The 14,509-nt window shown below is 41.5% G+C and overlaps 1 protein-coding gene across 2 annotated transcripts in view; it reads left to right on the plus strand.

Moving 5' to 3' along the window:
- RNPC3 (RNA binding region (RNP1, RRM) containing 3) overlaps positions 1-14,509 on the plus strand; it is a 190,875-nt gene that overhangs the window by 130,706 nt on the left and 45,660 nt on the right. For both annotated transcript variants that reach the window (XM_086953886.1, XM_086953885.1), the window contains exons 8-9: positions 5,433-5,558; positions 10,717-10,838. In XM_086953886.1, coding sequence (XP_086810012.1) covers positions 5,433-5,558; positions 10,717-10,838 — 248 coding nt within the window. The remainder of the gene's footprint in view (positions 1-5,432; positions 5,559-10,716; positions 10,839-14,509) is intronic.

Below are 14,509 nucleotides of genomic sequence, written 5' to 3' on the forward strand. Positions count from 1 at the left end.
ACATACAACAAGGCGCTGTAGAGCTTTTAAACTTGCTTCCTTCCGTGTCAATGGTAGACACTGACGAAGGAAAACCGAAACGCGTTTGTCTGCTGAGTGTGTTGATTAAAACATATCGAACACTTTCCCTGCGAGTGCCGTAATTTCTTTCTGGAAAAACTGAGAGAGACGGAGCTGCTATTTTTCACGTGGGGCGCCACCACGAGAGGCACTCGCCTGCGAGTGACCCGGATCTTTGGTGCAACGGAGCTGCAATATATATATATATATATATATATATATATGTATATATATGTGTGTGTCTGTATGTATATATGTATGTATATATGTATATATATATGTGTATATATGTGTGTCTGTATATATATATGTATATATGTATATATATATGTGTATATATGTGTGTGTCTGTATATATATGTATATATGTATGTGTATATAGATATGTATGTATATATATATGTGTGTGTGTATGTGTATATCTATATCTATATATATATAAAAGTGCCATCTTTCTTGCCTTGGTATGCCCCAACTTTTTTTTCTGAACTCCTGATGTACCCAGGGCCAGTGTTCCTTCCCTAAAAAGAAAAGCTATGCTGAAACAAAATACCCAATTGGCATCTCTGGCCACCTGTCAGCCCCTAGTAAATGGTACCCTAGGTACCCAGAGCATGGTTACCAGAGAAGACGTCTAAGGGCTGCAGTACTTATTGTGCCACCCTCAGGGACCCTGTACCCTGGCACCCACACACTGCCTTTGCAGGCTGAGTGCCTATGTACAGAACTAAATCAAGAGTTGAAATGGCACAAGAACCCACTGCCCTGGCATACTTCAGTCACCCCTCTAGCTGGGTGCCCTATGCCAGAGGTGAGGGCACCGGGGCATGAGCCCTGTACCCCTACAGTGCCCAGGGCCATTCCTGGGCACTGTAAGTTCAGTGATGCCATTTAAGAGTATATGGTGCTGGGAGGTCGTCATTACGAACTCCACAGCACCATAATGGCTACACTAAAGACTGACAAGTTTGGTACCAAACTTCTCAGCACATTAAACCCGCACTGATGCCAGTATGGGATTTAATGTAAAATGTACGAGCGGACATCTTAGAGATGCCTTCCAAAACCCGAACCTACAATCCACATCTGGGGTGAGTGGCTGCAGAGGCTGCCACACAGCAGACATGTTGCTGGACCCGGAGAACCCCCCCGCTCTCCTGGGCCTGCAACAATGCACATCCTGGGCGAGGTGATATGTCTCCTCCCCCAGGATGGACAGGGGGAAGCTTTAAAGGCATACCGCCTCTGAGAGCTTCTCCAGACCATTTGCTGTACCCAGCAACCAGCCCCCCACCAGGCCCACCCCCATCCTGGCGGGAAGACTGGTGTGAAAAAGTACGTCAGGAAGGGGGGGGTGCCAACCTGTGCCAACTCCGCCCCTCAGGTGGAGGAGGCGAGGTGAAGCACGACCCCGGACCCCGGCCATCTTGTAGACGGGGAGTCCTGCCCAATCCCAGCTAGGCTCCTGCCCCCCTCCCACAGAAGAGGAGCAGGCTAGGGGGTGTACTCACCCCAGGACAGGGACCCATTGGTCCCTGCCCTTGCCCTACCTGTAACGCCCCTAAATTCAGTATTTAGGGTCTCTCTGAACCTTCCTTCCTTAGATCCCGATATCAAAAAGAAGAAAAAAGATCAAGAAGAAGACCCGCCGTGCAGCTGCTAACAGGACAACAACAACTGACTTGGCCCCAGCGCTACCGGCCTGTTGATCCTGGAACCTGCTCCTGCTTAAACCCGGCGACCTCCGCGGACAGCAACCTTGGGACACCCAGAGGACTTGCCTGCCTTGACCCTCTCGACGATTGGGACTCATCAGCAGAGGCTCTGCTGCAACAACCCACCTGGTGCTCACCAGGAAGCTCCGGACCAGCCCACTCTACACGAGCCGAGCCCGGGCCGGGCCAACCCGAACCAAGACCACAGGACGTCCCCCCGGCGACTGGGACCCGAAGTCCAGTGCCCAAAGACCCTCCTCGACGAACCAGCCGACGCCTGCAGACTCAGAACCAGGGGCCACCCCAACCGCGACCAGCAGAGGGTAAGCTTTTCCGACACCCAAAGACACCCCTGCACCCGGCACTCTACAGCCCCCTGTGCCTCCCTTTGGGGTACCTACCTGTGCTCCAACATCCCAACTTACCTCTCGAAGTTCTGGTCGCCCCTGATGAGTCACCGTCCCCGAGCCTGCAGCCTTTGTTCCTTTTTCAAGATCCTCATTGGATAACATTGAGCGCCCGACGGCTCAAAAGCACCCTGCACACAGAGTGCCGCTGGCTGTGACCTCTTTTCCCTATCCTACTCCCCCACCTCCCCCCCTTGCCCAGAGCAAGTGACCAGGAGCCCAGCTCCCAGAGCCGCGTGGCCTGCTAGCCAGCATCCACCAACCAAAGGCCCCCTTTCCCTCTTTGGATAACATTGGGCCTACCTACCTCTGCACCCGGCCGCCCCTGCTCCGCTGGGGCTGAACTAACTGTACTCACCTGACCTTGGGGTCCCCTGAGTCTGTGCCCAGAACCCTAACTTCACCAACCAAGTACTCACCTGGAAACCGGTAATTCACTTACCTGCCATTGGCTAACATTGACCCATTTTTGACTCGAAAATTTTCCAAGTGTTATGTTTTTAAAACTGAAAATATTCCTATAAAATCAGCCAACGTCTGAATTCGAAAATACTCACCTGTGATCAGGAGAGAAGCCAGTCCTGTACCTTTCAGCCCAGTACTGAACTGCAAAAGTAATCCCTAGCGGGCTTACTAGTAACCTGTATTTTCTCCATAGGAACTCATTGTCTGCTTTTCTATGAAATTTCTTCTAAGTGTCTACTTTTGAAAACTGCAAATATTCTTTAAAAATCGTACGACATACTGAAACGAAATTACCTACCTGTTTTGAGTGCTGGCCCTAGGAGACTAGTGCTGGGTTACAAAAGTAACGCAATCATACTTTACCTGTAACCTGAATTTCCTCCCATGAAATAACATTGTGAGAATCACCTCGAAAAGTTTCTTAGTGTGAACTTTTAAAACGGCTTTATATTCAGGAAAAATGATAACTATAACTAAAACGTTTTTGCTAATGTGGTTTCAGCTTAGACCCCAGGACTGAATCCAAGATCAAATCCTGGAACTACCTAAGAAATCCATAAAGTAATCAACTGTACTTTCCTATGAAAACCCATTGAGCTCAATGCTAGTGTGTTTCAGAACTGTATTGCTATGAGCTAACCTGGGATTATTGTGTGTACAAACTTATTGCTCCTCTGCAAAGTATTTACCTGAGAGTACTCGTATCTCGAAAAGTATATTTTTATAACTGCTGGTTCTAAAAATAAAACAACTAAATCTAAGGATATAATAACAATTGGCCTGGAGTTCAGTTCTTGAGTGTGTGGAAGCTTTTGCTGACTAAGTGTGTACAACAAATGCGTTACACGGTCCTCTGGTACTGCCTTACTGCTCGACTAAGCTACCACTTTGGAGAGTAAGGTCAGTTCTGACTTTAACCTTTTAAACCTTTGGGGTTTGTGGACTCCATACACACTGAACTGTCTTATTGTCCAGTATATATAGAATAGAGCCACCTTCTCAACACCCAGCTTTTGGAAATGTTCTAAATGTAAGGCCTGTGAACATGGATGTAACACACAATTGTATCGACTGCAACATGGAAGGATGGAAAGGATCACTGAACATATCACATGCGAATCTAAGTATGTGGTATACGTTTTAGAATGTCCATGTAAAAAACATTGGGAGCACCACGAATACATTGAAATTAGCATACTACAGCATCTGAGAGCAATAAAAAATAAAGATCTTTCTTACCCAATGGCAAAGCATTTCTCAGAGAAACACTCAGGAAATCATCAAGAATTAAAATATTTCGGGGCTAAAATAGTAAAACAAAATGAAAGAGGAGGGGACAGAACCCTGGAACTAAGAAGAGCTGAGTCAAGGTTCATTTTAGCACTTTGAACAGAGAATCCATTTGGGCATAATCTGGATGCTGAATTGCACGTTCATCTGTAAGAACAAGAGAATACATCCTAGTGCAAGAACAAGGAAAAATGAAGGAAGCTTATCCTAATGGACTAAACAATAACAACTGTTTGTTGGTGGTCCCTCGTAGATTCATTGAACAATTCATTATTTCAGTGAAAAGAGCAAACAAAAAGTAGGAAGGGGAGTAATGATTTAAGGGTGGTGCAATGGGGAGGCAGGCACAGATAAGAAAATAAAGAGGACAAGGAGAAAAAAAGAAGGGAAAAAAGCACTAATGGATGTGAGGAACAGACATGGACAATTGAATATGACTTTAGCAGGTATTAAATAAATGAAATCCACTTTAGAAGAATCAGACTCTTGGAGAAAGATATTTGGGACTTTAATTTGCACAATATATTTGCACAATGCATTCAACACGTTTCTATCCATAATAACAATAACTGTGATTTTTAGAAACCTTTGAGGGGATGTAAAATAATAAACTGTTTTAAATCGACCTTTATATTGACCGAACTCGTTTTCTCTGGAGCACTGAATTGACTTTAGAACTTTTATGATCATATTTATTATGTACTTTACAGAGACTGAATGATCATGCTCTACTTGTCGCAATAAGATGTTCTCCCACTTTTTCCCATCTATCCCCTTCATTCTGCCTTTCATTCCCCTTTCCATTTTTTCTGACTTTCCTCCCTCTGACTTTCCCCTTTCCTAATTGTTTTCTTTATTCTCGTCCCTTTGTGTCGTCTAACTTTATACCCCTTGGATCACCCCTTCTCCCCTCTTCTTTCCTTTCAGACCATACCCCCTTCCCCTCCCTCTCCCTCTTTATTTTAAACCCTTCTCCAAACTCCCTCCATCATTCGTTCGTTTCTCTCGACTTTTCCACCCTGGTTCCTCCCTTTATTACACTATGCTCTTCCCTACAAACCAAAAATAGAATTATCCACCCTTCCGTTTTTAGCAGTAAAAATGTTGCAGTTGTTTTTAATCATGTTTGTTAATAACAGTTTGTTACAATTTCCTTTTTGGCCTGGGTACTTTACCAGCAATGTTAAAACTAAAAGAGAAAAAATGGCAACTGCTAATAGCCGATGTAAATATTATCAATTGTGGGTTAACAGTCTAGTCTATTTTTAACTGAAACAAACAAGGGATTCATGCACTATGTCACTTTAAATAGACGTTCGAGACGGTAGGACTCTGTGGTCCACTGTGCCGTGGAGACTCCGGTTCGAAGGTATATATATATATATATATATATATATATATATATATATATATATATTTTATTAAATATTCCTTCTTTTTATTTCTGTATTCGTTTTAATTGTGGCTGTTCTGAAATTCTGTATTCACATTCTAGAATTTCCAAACTCATGGAATTGGCAACATTTCAACCAAAACAACCTCGCCTGACAAAGCAGCCTCGTGTGAGAAAGCGGCAAAAGATAAAAGACTTAATAAATGTAGGCACTGCTGCTCAGCCAAGGTATGATCTTTGTGTAGTATGTTAACACAATATTTTATATAATATTTTCGAACTAAAGGACAATTTTGTGTTGAATATACAATGTTACGGGTATGTCGTGGTTTCTGGGGAAGGTTTCTCTGACTGTGAAAATCAAATCTGAGGTAAGCACCCTCCTCTGTGCATGTTATTGCATCATGTGATCAACTTTACCGACTCTGGTTGTAAAGACCATGCAGCTGACAGGTATATGCAGGGCCACTGGATTTATACAATTGTCCTGCCACAGCGATTTTTGCGTAATAAGGATTGGCCATATTTGCCACATAATCCATCATCTGCTCCATAATCTGCAGATTTTAACCCCAAAAAATTAGTAAATTAGTTCCTTGCTCAAACGGGTCAAAACTTACTAAGGATGCAGCGTCACATGTTGCTGCGCAGTGGAAGGCTCTTGGCAAAGCATAACTGGTCACCTTTCTTTTGCTTATCGCTATATTTGGGTGTTAAACTGGGACTAATGAGGTGCAACCAATGCCCATACTGTGTTACCAAGTTTCAAAATGATGAAATAATGAAGTAAGACTATTTAAAAAATGTGCTGCATTATGCCTCATAATTTGTCTTTTCTTGGTGCATAATTTACTCAATCCTGCCACTTAATTTGGCACTCTCCTTCCTCATATTTCCAGTGGCCCTGGGTATATGTTAGCATTTTTCAGAACAGCAAGTTGTGGGTTACAGGGTAAACTGCACATAGGGTGTAATATTTACATGGCTACACACAGATGGGAAGTGACTGTACTGGGGTAAGCAATGGGAATAGGGAGATGTTAGGTGTGGTGGTGTATGGCAAGTGTTAGGAGTAGTAGTCAAACTTGTAGTATTTTCTTGAGAATTTGATTCAGTTTTACTAAAATTTTGAGTGATTATTTGTGCACCTTAATCACTTCTGAACTGCATGAAGTTATGTAGTAGCAATCCTATATGAGAAGAGTCTCATCTTTAATGAGAGCACCCATCCATTATTATTTTCTTATTATACCTTTTAATTATTCTTTGTGATGTCACAAAAGTATTTACATATTTCATTACTGAAGTGCTTTATTGTGTTATTTCTTTTAAGCATTCAGTTTATGGTTCACTCTCTCACCGCATTTTGGGACTCCCAGTTCCACCATCAGAGGAACACATTGAATATGGTGAATCACTAAAACATGCGATCAGACATAACAAAAGAAACATTGATTCCTATACAGATTGTGTTTTTTTAAATTTTAAAAATCACATGGTTTCATTAAGGTACTTGCAACACTTTTGAAACATGTTAGTCTTCCTACACATTAATGCTAACACTGTCTCCGACAATGAATTAATATGGCCTCCTTGTGTCTTAAACATGTTGGATACGATCTAATCACATGTTCGGTTTTATTTAATTAACATTTTGTCAGAGCCTCATTTTTAACCCATTGCAAATATATTTCCCTTCTTAGAAGTATTCTATTAAGTGAAAATCTGATGCTACGTGCTGTCTGGCCGATGTAATATTCCCAAATGGGCATTTTAATTGATAAATAACATATTCTTTTATCCCGTTATTGGGTGTTGCAGATAGCCTCCTTTCATAACATTGTTGCATGGTGAACAATTTAAGCATGGTGAAGTGCCCCTTGATTTGGTAGTTACAAAAACTTTGTGTAGATTCCAATGATGTCGGCTTTAACATTTGTTGTAATTTCTGTAAATGGCTTTATACCATCATTGGTTGTTGGGCGCTTAATTTTCATCATATTTTAATAGATTCAGTTTAGGACGGAGGTAAGAGGTTGTTGGGTGAGGGCTAAGTTAACTTTAGGATTTTGGTTAAGGTTTGATTAAGCAATAGTACAAGGAAGGATCTATTAAAAAGTGTTATGGTTAGCATTTGAGTAAGGAATCTCAGTGTAGTAAATACGCCTTTACTGCTTGGTCACCCCACATTTGAAAAAAAATTCTATAGCCTATTTTTGCTGGCTTTAGGGCTCTTTGCATTGTACTGGTGCCAAACTGTAGTAACATGCTTGTGTTTCCACTGTAAAACATATGATGTACATTTGAATTCTCTATTTGTTGTGTACCCTGTAAGTCCAATCTAAATGGTTAAAAAGTTGAATGTTGTATGTCCTTTATGGGCTGCAGTGTATATTTACACCTCTCACGGATGTGACAAAAACATTTCTGCCTGGAGCACCACTGTGCTGTGCCTAGACTGCTGGTTAAATGCACTGCAGAGACACATGGCAGGGAAAGCTGCCTTTGTTGTGAAGTTAAAAACACTTTTTTTAATACATAAGTCACCCCAAAAGTGTGCCTAGTAAGCTTGCAGGGTAGGGTTCTAATAAATAAAAGTAGGTTAGCCTGCATATTGGAGTTAGTATACCCTCCCAGTTAATTTTAAGCCAAAATCTATTTTAGTCTCTAAGCCTAGCCAGATTATTCTCTAAAACGCTTAAGGAGGATTAGGAGAAACTAGATTTTAAAATATGACTTAATCATGAAATTAGATTTGTGATAACTTAAGCAGAAAAGTAACTTTGGAAAAACACTGCTTTAGGCTACCCGAGCCAGAATAAGCTTAAAACCAGTTCTGATAATCCGCACACATTCAAAGCTTAAATGTTCACCCTTGGATAGGAGAGTTGACACTCTGGCTGCCCAGTGGACAGTTCCGTGCCTCAGGACCTAGAAAAGGCAAATAGGTGTTAGCTATACCTGCTAGTGCTCAGTAGTTATCTATAAGGAGACAGTATCAAGTAGCAGAACAAAGGGCAGTTTTAGTACTACATCTTTTAAATTGGAGATGCCAAGGAGGGGTTCTCCTATTCATCCCCAGGATCGCACTCGACAGACGGCCTAGAGTCGCAAAAGGAGGAAAAACCAGTATTGATCCATTTAGGGATGGCCGTTGCCATGGCCAAGAAACTGAAGAAAGGACTGCACAGAGCAGGGATTGTTTCAGCAATGTGTTTTGACCTAACCATAGTAGGTTTATTTGGTTGGTACGGGTGTCCACCCCCCTCGCCAAATTAATATCTAAATTTCGGACAGTTATAGTCTTGGTAACAGCTTGGGTAGGTGTAATGGATCAGTTTAAAGTTAAGTTATGTCTTTTGGCTTGGGTTATGGTTAAAGTAGTTGTAGTTTAGTTCCTATATTCCCAATAGGCTCTGCGCATTGGAATAATATATCCTGTAGTTTAGACTTAGGACTGAGGTCGACTAGGTCTCTACCGAATATATTAAACTTAATTGTGAGTGCCAGCTAGCTCAGAGGTCACTAGAAACTTTCTCGAATTCACAAGAAGGTATTAGTTTCTGACAACCGCATAAACACGACAACTTTGTTTCCTAAGAATAAGAAATCACTTTCTAGAGTCTCGGAAACAATAGATAACTATTTTACTCAGTCAATTGTGCATGCTTCGTTTCACCAGAGGTGCTGAGAAATAGAGACAGGCATTTTCAATAAAAAGTATTTATTGAACAGTCTTCTTTCTCAAGCATAAGAAATGTACTGCTACAATCATAATACTGGTTATAAAGTGCAATGCGTACAGCACGAAGAGTATTATAAAATAATACTGTAAAAGCATGATATGGTTTCTAAACCATAAAATACCTAAAATACATACAGTGATAAATAATGACTAAAAGTACTCAACTGGTGCCTCTAAAATACGCCTACCCCGGTGTACCTAACCTAAGTCTAGTACAAGGGAAGAAGTAAGTGAGGTGTAGTTTTAAGTTGGAGAATTCTTGGAATAGATGTTTGGCAAAGAATACTCAAAGGGTCTAATCAGCTCCGTACCTTGGTTTTAGAATGAAGGAGGTCTTGTATCTCTCTCTCAGGACTCGATTTCCCAGCAACCCGCAATTGTAGGCTGGAAACACTGGAGCTGGATTTCTCAGCAGGAGAAAAGACGGCGCCGCTCAGTGCGTCAGCTGGAGGGTCGGCTTCCTTCGGCTTTTTGCTGCTGCAGGGCGCGTCGGGCAAGTAGATAGTCGAACTGCTCCAAACCACTGTGTGTTTGTTTGGGCAAATGTAGGCATATTTATACCTTGAAGGTGGTGAGTTTGACGTATGATTGGACATAATAACGTCCTCAAAGACTCAGTTCTTTGAAAACTCCATGATTTCCTAGATAAATTAGTATTCAGGCAAGGGGAAGTCCCTAGCTGCTGAAGGCGGGTTTTTCCAAGAAATCGTTGTTGATTCTCGGAATTTAGTGGAAGTAGCCATGCCGTATTTGGGCTGCATAGGCTCAGTGTAAATATGGTAATGATTTCTATGCCTATATAAGGATCGGGTAATTTATACCTATATATGGGCATGAACCGGGACAATTACACTAGGGTCCTAGATTCCTACACAACATAGTGAAAAGTGTAAGGAATGATATGATGGCACTGAAGAGTGAAGGCACGTTAGATGGTACGTGGCTACCCTCTTGTTAAATTGCAGACACAGCACCATGTATGGGGACTAAAAGATTTGTGGAGGTGGGAATCAGTTACAGGGTAGCTTAAGGGTTAAAGGATACCTATATACATCTCACAAATGTCATAGCAACTATTCAATGTTTTACATCTACTCTCTACCTCTTTCTATTTTAATTGGTAAAATGCAATGCCTGGAGAAGGCAAGGACCAGGCATACCAGGTACACAGATGATGATTGTCCACACTATTTCTGAACTTTTGTTCAGTTCAGTGGATATTAACTTTCATCGTAGCACTACTTCTGCATGTCAAGTGTGTATGTAGTTTTGGACTAATGTAATGCAGAGGTAGATACATTCATTTATCTAATCTGTTAAGGAAACACCAATTATTAGACCTGTCTCAAGAAACGACTGTATGTACTCTTCTGTTAAATGGGGAAGGTTTCAAATATTTTTTTAAATACTGGTTACCTTTGTCCTTTGTTATTAGTTTTATTCTTGCTCCCCTGTTGGTTGATACCCTTGCCTGCTTCACTCAAACACAAAACCTGATGATTACATATTTTTGTTTTTCTTGAGTGCTTTTCACATTACTGATAGTGTTCTAGACAACTTGTTTTTTTATTTAAATGTCTAGTCAGTTTAAACACATTCTGCATGAAATCATTCACGTATTTTGTGTGTTACTTTAAACAGTAGAGTGCAGCCTACACAGCCATCAGAGGTATTTGAACCGCTGCCCAATTTAGGGCCAAAGAAAATTGAGTTCCATATATCTACAGATTTGCCAGCTGTACATGAAAGAGAAAATAATAATGGTAAGCGTAAGTCACTTATATTTCGCATTTGCAGTGAAAAAGTATATTCATCTTTAATTGGGTTGATTTTGTTAGTATTTTTGTTTACAATTCTGTGTGGGTACTTTATAACGTTAATGTATGTTTCAGTGCCATACATATTTAACAGAGGTATACCCAGTTATCTTGGGAGGGCTAGAAGCAGTATTTTGTTGATTGGCTTTTTATGCTTTATGCTGTCTAATTTGCTATTTTTTCTTTTCTTCTGCATATATCAAAAAGGGAGGATTTTTCATTATTCAGAATTATTCAGAGTCATTATAGCATCAGCACTCATTTGCTTATTAGACTTTCTTCTCTCCCCCTTCAGCAAGAGTGTCCCACTACTTTATTTTTGTTCCTGTTTGTCCTTAACACTTTCCTTTGGGCTTGGCAGCCTGGGATGCGTCAGTGTAGCATGGGATTTCTGCCAAGAAAGAGTAATGCTTGCGTTTAGATTTTTTAGGTTACGTGTTTCATTCTTGCTTCTACCACCTTTTCCACATGCATTTTAGAAGTGCCCTTACTCTTGTCTTAATCATTCTGCGTAATCCTCTCCACTGAACTCTTCTATCCTTGCAGAGCCGCTTCAATGTTTTGTCAAAGTATCTGCCTAACAACGGTTCCCTCCATATCCTCTATTTTCTGCTTCCCTTTCAGATGTTGTTTTCGGTTATGGCTGTGGCCCTTGTTGTTTATATATTGTTTTGTCACTTAATTTGAAGTTGAGATGTTTTGTCCCTGTATTGTGAAAAGAGCCTCTTCTTTACCCCCTCTTTCCCAGATATACCTATACTTTACATTATTTTCCTTCTAGTTGTGTTTTTATAGCACTACCACTGAGAAGATGTTTGAGGAACTGCATGGAGGCTGTGGGGTGTGTTGTTGGAGCCAATAGCTCATTATTGGCTTACTATTAGCTGATGCTCTTATTCAAAGCGATACATTTCCCATCCTTACGTTTATCCGTATATTTGCACGAAGAGATACGACTATACAGTTTGTCTGGCAAGTGTTCTTCGCTTTAGAATGTAGTATTGTGCTGCATTATTCCATGTGCTGCACGAAAATTACATTTTGAGATGTGTGCTTTACCATGTAACACTGAGGCCCTCAGTATGATTTGGCCAGAGCCTTTCCCCCTTGTAGGATTATGCTCACACATTTCATGTTTTTTCTTGTTCCTCCATTCAAGATAACAATACACATATCGGAGACCCACAAAAACCTTCCCCAGTTCCACACATATGAGCCTGGTGAAACTGCAGTGAGAGGCTGGGAGCACAAACGCAACACAGGCCCCACTCTCCCCCTTCTAAGCCACAGGAGAGCAGATTTGCTCTACCCCAGCTCTGCCTAGCCTTGCTTAGAACTCAACCCATCCTTCAACCCCCTGCTTTCCAGCCCCTGACTCATAGCACATTCTCTCATTGGCTTGGTGTTTAAAACTAGCCCTTTTTTGTGCGTCCTTTACAGGAGTGCCTTGCAGGACAAGGGTCACAGGCAGACGGTCACTGGGAAGATCTAGTGTTGGTAAGGGCCAGTGCCCATCACTGTCTGTTGTAGTGGAACTGCAATAACCTGTTGCAAGGCAGTCCATTCATGGACCTCATTAACACGGCGTTGTCCGTTTCTCGCTGGGGGAGCGTCTGAACATAATGACAATTCGAAGTGTTTGGTCACCTAAGCAGCAAGGTTTCCATGTCAATTATTTAGAGCTTAAAGCCCTTCATCTAGCTCTCAAAGCCTTCTATCGGAACATTCAAGCAAAAGTAGTCTTTGAAAGGGCAGAACACATGACCGCTATGTACTACCTACAGAAACAGGGTGGCACACATTCTCCCCAGCTGTCAACACTAGCACAGCAGAGTTAGCATTGTACAAATAATTGTGCAAATACATCTTCTCTGCAGATTCTCTTCTGGGGTGGACAAAATGTTTGCAGACCTGCTTAGCATAATGTATCAGCAAGTCCATGAGTGGGAAATCCACCCACAAGTAAATCTACTGTACTTCTGTTGTTGGATTGTTCTACAGATAGATCTGTTTGCCACTCACATAAGCTCAAAACGCAAAACTTTGCCTCCATGTTCCCACAGTCCATAGGCAATGCTCTATTGGTCAACTGGTCAGGGATATTTGCCCTCACTTTTCCTCCTCTCCTTCCATAGGTGGTAAGGAAGCCACAGCAAACCTCTTTTACTAGTAGCTCTCACTTGGGCCAGACAACCATGGCTCTAAATATTCCTCCAGATGTCTGTGACTTCTGACAAGCTCCTCAACAGGCCAGAACTCGTTCAGAACCAATACAGAATCCGACGCCTGTCCCCAAGCAGCCCAATATAGTTATATGGCACATGAGGTCTTCGAGTTCAGTTATCTCTCTTTACTACTGGAATGTATGGATATTCTCAGGGAAACACTTAGATTTACTACAGGTGCTTGATATGCCACAGAGTGGAAAAGGTGTGTCCAGTATTGCAAGAAAAACACCTAGACCTCTCTCAAAAACTCTGCATTGTTTGCCATCTGCTCCAGTTTTAAAAGTAGGTTAGCTTTACACCTGTACATCTGGACACCTTCACCTAATTGCTATTGCTGCATATATGAAAAATAGGGGGGATTCTTCATTATTCGGAAAACCTGTCATTATAGCTTATGGAGGGCCTTAAGAGTTATCCTGCCCAAGGTGTCACCTACACCTCTCTGGAACAGTCATGTGGTTCTCATTAGGCTAATGGGCCTTCCTTTTCATTCATTGCACTCTCGCCCTTTTAAATTCCTCTTGTGGAAAATGGCTTTCCTTATAGCTATTATGACTTTAAGGATATTAATGAACTACAGGATCTTACTCAGTGAGAGCCTTACATTAAAGTATTGAGTCGTTCTTAGAAGTAAACCTTAATTCCTCCATAGGGTTGTATCCCCTTTCCACCTTATCCAAACAATCATGGTCCAGATTTTCTAATCTCAATCTGATCAAGTGCTAGAAAGTGCTAGAAAGGGCAACTATTCATTAGATGTTCAAAGGGATATAGTGTACTACATTGATAGAACTAAACCTTTTTGAAAAACACAACTGTCCGTCGCTTTTGCTAAACCTTATAAAGGTCACTCAATATTAAAAAAGCTGCATAGCCAGAAGGATTGTTAACTGCATCCAACCTGCTACCACAAGGTCAAAATACCCTTGCCTGCCACCCCTAGGGAAGATACTACTTGTAAGAAGGGTGCAACAATTGCTATCTTGGGAAACTGTCCCGTAGCTGATATCTGTAAGGCAACTCCATGGCACCTCCACAAATTATTATTGTGTTGATATTCTAGCCCGTGAATAGGCTAGAGTTGGCCAAACAATTTTGAGAACATTATTTCAGACATCTGCATCCTCCATTAACAGACCACTGCTTTAGGGAAGTGCTGCTTTAAAGTCTATGCAGAGCAGGTGTATCTATACACACATCCTACAAACTGAAAATGTTACACTGTAAGCATCTGTTTGTAGCGTGTAGTGCGTAGCATCACATGTGCCCACTGCCTTCCTGGATTCAGTGTTTTCTGCAAATGTCCTTTACTCCTTAATAATTATTTTTTCAACATCAAATACGTGCGGCCACCGTAGTGACGTCACTCACCGCTTCTTAATTACGATC

Source organism: Lissotriton vulgaris, chromosome 1_1 (assembly GCF_964263255.1).
Source record: "Lissotriton vulgaris chromosome 1_1, aLisVul1.2, whole genome shotgun sequence".
Lineage (NCBI taxonomy): Eukaryota > Metazoa > Chordata > Amphibia > Caudata > Salamandridae > Lissotriton > Lissotriton vulgaris.